The 11,255-nt window shown below is 48.8% G+C and overlaps 1 protein-coding gene across 1 annotated transcript; it reads right to left on the bottom strand.

The window, feature by feature from the left end:
• Positions 1 to 991: 991 nt before the first annotated feature.
• CACFD1 (calcium channel flower domain containing 1) lies at positions 992 to 10,544 on the bottom strand. The gene is made up of 5 exons (XM_054998364.1): positions 10,383 to 10,544; positions 6,787 to 6,859; positions 5,017 to 5,142; positions 3,749 to 3,856; positions 992 to 3,234 (listed from the first exon to the last, which is right to left on the bottom strand). Exons 1-5 carry the CDS (start codon positions 10,495 to 10,497, stop codon positions 3,141 to 3,143), a joined length of 516 nt encoding a protein of 171 aa, XP_054854339.1. The 5' UTR covers positions 10,498 to 10,544; the 3' UTR covers positions 992 to 3,140.
• Positions 10,545 to 11,255: the final 711 nt, after the last annotated feature.

Here is an 11,255-nt window from a genome sequence, read left to right as displayed (position 1 = left end):
AAAAAAATCATGTATCCCTCTGATAAAAGTGGTGTGTGGATCTCAGCTGATTCTGTAGCCCAGGATGATTTCTTTTTGAGCCTGTGAACTTTTGAAAATACAAAGGGTGACCAAAAAACTGGGACTGGGTTATGCTTGTCAACACCTACTTTGTACTCAGATGGACCTCACTCACAGCCGAGCCCACAACTTCACCTCTGGCAGTATGAAGGGATGACTTGTGCGGAATACATCCCACAGATAAAATGCCTTTCCCCAGTTCACTTGCATGCTGATCGCTAGACTAATTTACACATAAATGTTAATTGCAACATCAAATCAAAACTTGGTATGTGAATGAGATTTATCTGTCTGTTATATCTGCATTTTTATAACACCTGATCATTCAAACATGTTTTCCAGTGCAGTCCACTCACAAATTCGGCTGACTCGTGTACTATAAAGTAACTGTACTAAGAGATGTATTTGCATGTCTGAGGCAGCCCTGAATGCTGATTTCAAAGCCAAGCTCTCGTGGCAGGATGAGGCTCGGAATTTGGGTCTCCTGGATCCTAGACCAACTAATACAGCCTGAGTAACAGACATCTGCATTAGCAGTGCATTTGACTTTGCCTGGCTAGATCGTGACTACAACACTAAAGGAAAAAATCAAGGCCCGAATCAGCCGGCAAAACTGCACAGGGTGTTGCTACTCTCTTTGCAGAACAAACAGTGGGGTTAGTAGGAAGATCTACCAACATCTTGCAAAGATGTGAACGTTTTCAAGTACACGGGACCCAAAATGCCCCCTCCTGCTTCCCTAGAAAGTTCAGCTCTAGAAAGGGGGCACACTACAGTGGCCATTCCACTCCCCTGCCAGACAAACCTGGGTGGACTTCCAGACCACAGAATCAAAGGATCATAGGGTTGGAAGGGACCTCCAGGGTCATCTAGTCCAACCCCCTGCACAATGCAGAAAATTCACAACTATCCCTCCCCCCCGCCCCACACACACACACACACTGATCCTTGCTCCATGCCCAGAAGATGGCAAAACACTGTCAGGATCCCTAGCCAAACTGACCTGGATAAAATTGCTACCTGACCCCAAGATGGTGATTGGCATTACCCTGGGCATGTAAGAAGGGGCCACGAGAACTAAGCATAGTGTAACCCTTCCTGCCCCCCCTCTCATGATCTGCCCAGGTTCACAGAATCAGCATTGCTGTCAGATGGCCCTGTTGTGATGAACGCTCAAGTCCAGTGCATTTCTACCACCTGAGGAGAAGGTGCTGGTTACAGTAAGTTGTTAAAAGCACCCAAAAGAGAAAGCCGCAGGCTCTGGATAGATCAACCAGGTTGTGTACGATCAAGGCCATATTAACCCATGGCTGAGCCCCTAGCCTTTCAGGTCCCTTCTGGCACGTCAATCTTTCACCCCACTACAGTTGACAGCCTGACCCTGTGCCTCAGCAAAAAAATATTGACGGGCTCCTAGCCCCTGCAGGGCCCCCAGGCTTCAGCCGAGTCAGCCTCATGAATGATATGGCCCTGTCCCCTGTGTAAGATCCATGCAGGACAGCATCCTAAGAAGCCAGTGCAAGAACTCCCAGAAGTTGCACATGGAAGAAAATGGTACTGAACTCGTTCATTCATCTGAAATTTCAGAGAAAAAGAAGAACTTGCTGACAATGTTTTCCCCCTGCTTTTCAATAAGCAACACAAAACTAGGACAACTTCTGTTCTTTGAAAAGGAAGTTTTTTGCTCTGGTTCCTACTGTTCCCACCACATCCTGTGGCAGCTACTGACCCCAGCTGGTTGTATACAACACTACAGCCAGCAGGTAAAATTCTCATGCCTAAATCCTAGATAGCATTTTACTCCGTTAAAGAGAGTTTGTTCCCAAGCAACAAAGAACCATCTCCTTTCTTAGAACAAATGTGAATGTGAAGAAAAAAAACATTTCCCAGCAAGAAAGCACCAATGTCATGTGCTCCATACCCAAAGAAAACCAAAAATGTCCTAAATAAAGTCCTAAATAATTTAAATAATTATGCTGACGAGTAGAGGTGGTGGTAGGCATCAATAAATTAAATGTAAACAGAAAGCACAGAAAAGTACCTTATTAATAATTAACAGCTGAAAAAGAATCAAATCTATACTGCTCCCCAGACCCAGGAAGCTGTTCTAAGAAAGAGCAACCAGAAGCACAGAATGTCCAATGCCTCAGAGTTAAAGAGTCCAAGTTTTGTGCTGTACAGCCAGGGCTGAGGGGGAGCTCTAATCAAGGCCCTTCCAGCTGGCAGGGCGGGCATTCAAACCACGCCACCTCTGGCCAGCTAGGAGGGGTAGGGGAGCTGACTCTGGCCATACCTACAAAGTATTCTCTTTTATTAAATAGTAAAAACACCAAGTAGTCTTTAGGGGAGACTGAAAATTTTGGAAAAACACAAACCAAGAATCTTTAAGGAGTCACTCCTCCCCGCCTGCCCTGAGGCATCTCATAATCAGCACCCTACCACTAAGTTCTAAAATTACTATACTATCTCACTGAACATCTAAACTAGAACAACAGAAACACTCTTTTTAGGGAAGGGGGTGAAGTTACCAAAGTCTGCAACACCCAGAAGTCACAGCAGCAGGCAAAGCTTAGTCACCCCCAGACCCCCTTACAAATTAGAACGCGGGTGTTCAGCTGACGTCCTCACTGCCCTCCCCATAAAAACTCAAGACCTGGGGCTATAGCACCTGTTGGTCCCAGAAGTACTATACCGAGCCGCCAAAGCGGGCTGTTGTCGAGCAGCATTTGAAGGGTTGTCTCAGAATACATCCTGGTATTGTGGGGAATGGACTTTTCACCCTATTTGGTTCCAGTCCAACCTGAGAACTGAGAGGGAGGGGGGCCTGAAGTGAGGAGTCCTGATTCAAGCCCCTCCCTATTAAAAGCTGCAGCATATTTGATTCACAGTGTTTACATTTGTTCCGTTTTCTAAAAGATATTTTGGGGAGAAATGGGTTAAGCTTTCCTCCCCTGTCCTGGAATGGAAGTTTGGGAGAGCTTCAAAGCGAGTTCTGAGGTCAGTTTTACCACCAGTGTGGACTTTGCAGCAAGTCAAGCAGGGAACTACTGGCCCCAAATGGATCCTTCCGGAGTGGGATGTCACACCGCCTGCCCTTCCACAGTCCCTGTCAGGCCCTCTTCATTGGTTTGTTTGCGCAACTGCTGCATCCTCGCATACGAAATGGCATCTCCCCTACAAAGGCAAATGACAAGACTTTGGCTTTTTGAGGAAGGAAAGCATTTCCCTACATGCACAGCTCCTGGCACATGCAGCAGAAGCCCTGTGGACAGCAGCTCGGGGTAAAGCAAGGGAGTGAAAACGACAGACTGCAGAGCAACTTGGTTGACAATCAGCCAGTTTGGTGTCTATCAGCTGCTGTGTTGCTTGCAAAGGAAGATGGGACAGGGAACTTGGTTTGACCCTGATGAGGATCATTTGAAGAGATTAGCTGTGCCTTAACTGTTCAGAGGCCCCAAACATGCACTTGCCCTGTCTACGTTTAGAACACAATTCGCTGACCAAAAGGATATTAATTTAAAAACATTCCCGCCATAAATCATTTCTAGAATATTGGACCTGTAGAATGGACCCCCATGCTTAATGCTCTTTCCACTTGCACATGTTAGCACTCACACAAACACGAGCAGACCTCCTCCTAGTTCACGGCAAAAGGCAAAGGGGCAGGGGAGAAAAAGTCTTCTCTTACTTTTTGCCCAAGGCCGAAAGCCCATATAGCACGCCTGTCGCAAACGCAATGGCATTGCCCAGCAATGTTGTCAGAGTCAGGCTCAGTATGACCGGAAACACAGCCATCCTGGACAAGGAAAGGGAAACATGTAAGGCCCCCGGATCGTGCCCAGCCGCACCTACCATCAGTACAGAAGGCTACTGCTCTAGACAGAGAGGGTCAGAAATGCCCTGTCCACAAACACCATGCCAGGAGGTTCACCTTATAAACTGCTCCCAGGCAGCTGGGAATCAGATTCTCTGTAGAAATCTGGAGGTGGGGGGGATAATAACAATGCCCAACTAAAACTAAATTTTTTTCAGGGGAAAAAATTAGGTTGTAAAGTCCATCATCATCATCATCGTTGTTATTATTTCAAATATCTAATTTGAAAGGTGCAGCGCATTTTAAACAATAAATATAAAAATACCAAAAAATAAAATGACAGTTTATATAAGATTCTGAATTTATTGTGCTATAGCAGCTATGGGGGAAAAACAATAGCAATATACATTAACTTGTGCAAAATAGAATCAAATTAATCTGATTTTAAGACCATAGAAAGCTGAGCCAGCAGAGTAGCAAAGTGTGATCTCCCACCTGCAATATTACTGGTCTGCCTTCAAGGATTGTTGTAAGGATTACTTCATTTTTTTTAGCACTTAAGGCCACATCTGCACTCAGACATCATAATGAACCTCTGCTTCTCCATGACGGACATGCAGTTTAACTCCGATAGAAAACCTCCTGGTTTGCAAAGCCTTGGGTCAAATTCCAATTTGCCACAACGCGGTGACTGCAAACTGGACTTTCTCGATTTAGGGGAAGGAAACTCCAGTTTGCAGAGGTGTACGTCACAGCAGGCAGAAACTTTCAACTGTGTTCCGCACGCAAGGGGAAAGGGGGAAGGAAGGAGGGAAGGGAGTACAGTTGGTTGGGATTATCTGAAAGAGGTTTATTATCTAACTACAAGAACAACTGTCTTGGTCTTCCTCACTGGCTAGGATTTGCAGAACAACGTGTGTGCCCTTTTGTCTAAAGTAAGTTCCATGGCTTCTGCTATCCAGTATGTTTTCCACATACTTCTGCTGTTCATACAACTTTTTTATGGTTGATGTTTATGAAGTCATTATAATAGTTAGTAGAGGGGGAAGAGAAGTAGCCCCACCTCCTGAAATCCTTCTCTTGTTTTCTCTCAGGATAAAGCACCTCTGGAGGTGCACAAACATGACCTCCGGCATACTCACCCACAGTAGAAAGCCGCTTTCTGCCAGGGGCGGAGCTTATCTGCCCTTGCCGACACTGCATTTGCAAACTCAACAAACTGGCAGCAGAACGGTGCTTCGCAGAGAATGAGGATGAAGGCATTCAGCCTTTGGAATGAAAAAAAAAAAGACTGAAAACCTGCACTGATCCATCTCTCCTGCGCCCACTCCCACGAGAGCATCCTAAGAACCATCCGATAGGCACCACACGCAACCCTTGATGGCTGAAGTGAGCAAGATGTCTAGTGAGGTGCTTCTGGTCCGTACACACTCATCTTGCAGGCAGGTGTACTGTAGTGGAAAGTGCCGTCAAGTAATAGCTGACTTATGGCCACCCCTGCTGGGGTTTTCCAGGCAAGAGACTAACAGGTGGTGTGCCATTGCCAGCCTCTGCATTAGAGACCCTAGTCTTATTTGGAGGTCTCCCATCCAATTCTGAACCAAGGCCAACTGTGCTTAGCTTCTGAGATCAGGCTTGCCTGGGCTATCCAGGTCAGGGCACATGAGTACCAGAGCTGCCTCAACAGTATCCCCATGCCAAATTCCCCTCTGTAACATGTAGCAAACCTCGCCCCATGACCTCATCACACTGCATGCTTCTCTGCCCACCAGAGCAAACTATGTGTCCCAGGTGTGTATCAGCTTGACACAACCAGGTCTTCAAGCCCACTCCCATCTCCCTCCAAGGGACTCCTCAGTGTTGAGCACAGCTGAATGGAACGTAGTCCCAGAATCCCGTTCTGCAAATCCTGATGGCAAATCCTAGCCAGCTGCTCAAATGCAGGCTCTCTATTTGTTGCCCTAGGACTCTGGAGTTCCATTTCTTTCGTGCTTTCGGTTTTTTATTTATACAAAAAAGATTTTAACAGTCAGCCAAATCAAAAAAGGAGGAGGGCGGGGGACAGGCCAAACCATCTGGACAGAAAATTTATTCCTTCTAACAAAAATCCAGATACAGGACAGGTGCAAGTGAAGTGGTTCTACCAAATAGTCCAGAAACTTAGACAAAGAACCCAATTCCAAGGACAATTGCTGGTGAACCCTCAGTCTCGAGACATAAAAAGGGACCATCACGAGGGCTTTCTCAGGAAGCCCCCACTAAATCAGATAAAGCGTCTTTCCTGTTACATCTCTAGTCTCTGACAGTAGCTGATTTATAAACTCCATCAAACCTTCAAGAGAAGCTAAGAACATTCCTGCTGGATCAGACTAAGAGTCTATCTAGTTGAGTATCTTGCTTCCACAGATCCAGAGGAGGTAGCCAAGTTAATCTGTAGCTGCAAAATAGTGGAGTCCAGTAGCACCTTTAAGGCTAACCAACTGTATTGCAGCATAAGCTTTCAAGAAACACAGCTCTCTTCGTCTTAAAGGTGCTGCTGGACTCTTTACTATTTTGCTTCCCACAGCAGCTTAGAGACCAAAGTCTCTCTTCAACTGTGGTCCCCAGACAGATGCCCACCTCTGAAAATGGAGGGCCCCGTTAGCCACATGGGCTACTATTTGATTCAGTCTGGAGCTCTTGGGGGGAGGCAGCCAAGAGGAGGAGGAGTGCAGGGAAAGGCAGTGGGTGGGACTTGAGTTCGGCATCTTGTCTCCCCTTGGCTCTTTCTCCCCTGAAAATGCCCTCCCAGCCCTGCCACCTGAGCAGCCAGCCCTTGCACACTTCACCCACAATGGGCTGGTCTACAGCACTTGAGAAGCCGGAGATCAAGAGAGGAAAGGAAACATGATGAGGGGACCCCATTTACTTACATCATCCAGACTCCGGCTGCTATGTTGAGTGGATGAACAGTGATGCAGTTGAAGAGGCCGGCTAAGGCACAAGCTAAAAGGGAACAAAGAGAGGCTAAGAGAGATGCCCAAGAGCCACAGCGGCCAGCCCAGGCACAGAGAGGGTGAGTTTGAATGGGCACAGGATCAAGTAGTTGGCCACAAGCAGCACAGGACCCAGTGTCTACTCCGTGCTAATCAAATTGTGCTCCCAGGCAACCTATTATGATGCAACCAGTGCAAATTAGGCAAGTTGGTCACATTCCCTACAATTTTAGAATTTTTCATAATTGATTCTGGTTGTACCAGTTCCAGAGGCACAGGATGGGAAGCTACAAAGAACCCTTCTTCAACATCCCCAGGACTTCTAGGATTTCACCAGACAGTCACTACACTTTGAAGCAGATCCCCACAGCTATCAGAACTAGAAACTGACTCTTTTCAAGGTGAAAGAAAGTTGGATTTCGTGCCCTGTATTATATTCCTTGCCCCTGTCAAACTGTAGCATGCACCCAACCCTGGTCTTGGGAGATGAATAACAACATGCGATTTATATACCACCCCAAGTATGTTATTATTATCCCCACAACAATCACCCTGTGAGGTGGGTGGGGCTGAGAGAGCTCTGAGAGAGCTGTGACTGTCCCAAGGTCACCCAGCTGGCTTCAAGCAGAGGAGTGGGGAATCAAACCCGGCTCTCCAGATTAGAGTTGTGCTACTCTTAACCACGACACCAAACTGGCTCTCAGATGAACTCAGCTCGGCCTGCCTGAGGCAGGCTGAGAGCCAGTGGAGAGGACAGAGTCGTCTGGGGAGACCTGGGTTGAAATTCCACTCACGGTCAAACCAGATGAGACGCTGCACAATATGGAGAGAATCTGTGAATGGCAAGTGAGGAAAATCAACAACTGCCCATTCCCACGCACACTCTGTGGTGGCCCCTTCCTTGCGGAACGGCCTGCCTGAGGAGGTCAGAAAGGCTCCCACGCTCTTGGCTTTCTGCAGACTATGCAAAACTGAATTATTCAGGAGGGATTTGTCACTCAGGTAACAGGACTGTCATGTAAGAAAAGGCTCAGAGGGATGTTCTGGTAGAAGGATGGAGACGGGAATATACTACTGCATACCATGCGTTCAAATATGCTCCGACTGAGATTTTCTGTGTCATGCAATACATCATGTCAATCTACTTATGTTTTGTTTCTGCTGTGTTACATTTCTGCTTGTTATGCTTATGGTTGTTTTCACATTCCTGTGCAATTCATCTTTGCAGTGAGAAATGCGGGCTTTATTTTATTTGTGTCATTTGTAGTCCGCCTTTTTCACTGAGACTCAAGGCAGATTACATAGTGTGAAATTAGTACAATCAGTATCAAGGACATTTCCATAAACAATGCCATAGGGTAAATAAATACAAGTTTACAAAGACGTAGCATTAGCAAAGACCCAATACAGAATTGAAGAAATGCTGAAACAGAATATAAGCAATTCTAGGACTGACATTAGACAACATGAAGCACAGGCAGTATATAGGAGTACATATTTAAAGCAACAGGTAGTTGTATGCGTCAGGGTCACGGCTCTGGGGATTTGGGATTCACTGGTGTGCTGCAGGCCTGATCTTCTTTGGGCTTCTTTGGGAGTGCTATTAGGATCTTTAACGTACTTTGGGAGTGCTGGAGATTCAGCTTGGGAAGCTGTGAGATGCTAAGAAGGAATGCAGTTATCAGCATGGCCAAGGATTTTTAATCATAACAGTTCTACTTTCTCTCACTGTACTTTCTTTCTCTGCATAGATGGGAACCTGGCAAAACCAAAATCCAAAGGGAGGCTGCTGAACTGGAATTCATATGTAAATTTGACTCAATCAGACTTGGACTGAATAGAGACTATGAATGGTTATCTCATTATCAGAAGTAACTGATTTCATTAACAGAAGCAAACTGATCTCATCAGAAGCAAAAGAGAGCTGTGGTTCTCTAAAGCTTATGCTACAGTAAAGTTGGTTAGTCTTAAAGGTGCTGCTGGACTCTTTACTATTTAGCAAAGGGGGGGGGGGTAGAGTGGGTGGTGCTTGGAGAGTTTAATATACCCAGCAGGGGGAGGAAAAAGTTATTCCTATCAAGAAAATCTTTCTGTTCTGAACTCTTAGGTTATTAAAAGCTTTAACTCATGCATCTTTGGACATGCAGCATATTTGAGATCTCAGCTGGCAGGTCTCTGACAATATATAAGGCAACATAGTGGTGAAGTCTATGGTCCCTAACTCATTAGCAAAGCATCTAAGACCCCCTCCCTACAATACAGCCCTCCTATCTGAGTAAAAAGCCCTTTTGAATAATTCAGTAAAATTTAAAAATGCCCAACCTGGCAATGCTATTTTATGTAGCCCCAAAACACCTTCCCCCATGGGATTTGTAATGAAAGAGAAAGCCCTTGCCAGCAGCTTTGCTCCCAGCCTGGGCCACGTGCCTGTTATCAGGCACTCATTAAACTTGCACAAAGTCTTCTACATTCAATACTGGCTGCATCCCCTTTTGAGTAGTCAGCAGGTAACTTTATTCCACTAGCAGAGAGGCAGCAGTGAGCTGTGTTTGCTAGAGGCTCATCTGCTGAATAATATCACGGGGTGGGGGACCCCACTGGCTCCTCCCTGAAATTACAAATGGGTTCTGGGGACCAAGAGCCCCACTCCTAAAGCTTCCTCCACCCAGGGGGGAAGCTTACAAATTGGACCCTCATCTCCACTGTCTGCTACATTAATGTTACAGGCAGGCACGCAGGGCACACAGCTCCCACCCCCCACCATCATGTGAACGTGACTCCGTGGGACGTTCCTCGTATTCCAGCTCAACAAACTTGGCTTAGTCCCCCGTGTATGGAGCTGCCTCTCTGATGAGCACACCTGTTTCCCAGCACAGCGCTGGCTCCTCCACACACCCCTTTTTCAGGCACCCACCTGAACACCCAACCCCTCCTTTTCCTCCCCTTCCGGTTCTAGCCCTCCGTTTCCACCTCAAGGGGCAGGGAAGCGGGGCCGCGGCTCCTCCCCGGGGCGCGTTTCTCTCTCCCTCCCTGCGCCTCGCACTGTACTACATTTGTACTGCTACTGTTCTTTGCGAGCTGTCCTGAGGACCATCGGATTGAAGGGCGGCCTCTACATCGTGGCAAATGAGAGTCTCCCGCAACCGGCTCTCCGGCGCACCGTTCGGCAGGCGTCTCCTTGCCCTCGGCCCTTACGCGCTCGCTGCGCGCATTCGCACGGATAAGCACCGCGCCGCGCACGCAAAAGGAAACTTTCGCTGAATGCACTGGAGGGGGGGGGGCGTATCCCAAAAGGGGGCTCCTTGTTTGGGCCGCCCCAAGGCAGGCGGGGGGAGGGTCCTCCCTGGCGCGCCGCTCTTGGCCCAGAGGCAGTCGCTTTCCGCCCAGCCGGCCCGGGGCGCTCAGGCGGGCCGGCGCTGGAAGCCCGCAGCAGGAAGGCGGGGCGGGGACGGCGCAGCGCGGCCAGCCCGGGCGCCCCGACGGACGGCAGCCCCGCGGCGGGCAGGGCCGGGCCGGACCCGTTCGCTACTCACAGACGCCGCCCAGGACGCCGGCCAGGCGGCAGAGCCAGCGGTACCACCAGGTGATGCCGTCGTCCTCCTCCTCGGCGGCGGGGGCCGGCGCCGCCTGCTCGTCCGGGGCGCTCATGGCGGAGCAGGCCAGCGCTCCGGCCGCCCTCCCGTGCGGGGCCAGCCGAGCCGACAACGGGCAGCCCCGCCCCGCCGCACAGCTGGCGCCCCCGCCCCCGCCCCCGCGCGCGGCATCATGGGGCCCCCTCCCCTCTGCCGGCTGCGTTGCTGCTCGGCGCAAGGCGCTTTGAGGGAGGCGGCAGCCCTCCCCTGCGAGCCGGACTCGTGCAGCCCTTTCTCCCAACTCCTCCTCTGCACGTGAGAACCCGGCCTGCCGAGTGCTCGCTATGCCGCTGCTTGCCCTCCAAGGCCTTCTCACATGCCAAGGCAGAGAACCTCACCAGTCCTACCACCATTCACGACCTCGCCCCCAATTGACGGTATGTTGCCCATCCCTCTGGGATCTGTTTCGCCTGTCCTTGTGACACTTTTGACACTTTTCTGTATCTCACGCTCCCAGTTTTCGTATCGCTCACGTGTAGCTCAGTTCTGTGCACATCTACTTGGAAGAAACTCCTATTATCGTTGTTGTGGATTTTCCGGGCTGTATCCCCGTGGTCTTGGCTTTGTAGTTCCTGACGTTTCTCCAGCAGCTGTGGCTGGCATCTTCAGAGGTGTAGCACCGAAAGAAAGGGATCTCTCAGTGTCACAATGTGGAAAAGGTGTTGGCAAGTCATTTATATCTACTCAGGAAGGTGGGTTTTAGGCCGTGAAAGCCTTCAACAATATATCCTATTAAAGGCAATGGCACTTAACTCCAAAGATGCAGAGGAGTTA

This window comes from Eublepharis macularius, chromosome 14 (genome assembly GCF_028583425.1).
Source record: "Eublepharis macularius isolate TG4126 chromosome 14, MPM_Emac_v1.0, whole genome shotgun sequence".
In the NCBI taxonomy this organism is placed as follows: Eukaryota; Metazoa; Chordata; class Lepidosauria; order Squamata; family Eublepharidae; genus Eublepharis; species Eublepharis macularius.
Note: the sequence above shows the minus strand (reverse complement) of the source record. Positions and strands in the feature narration are given on the sequence as shown.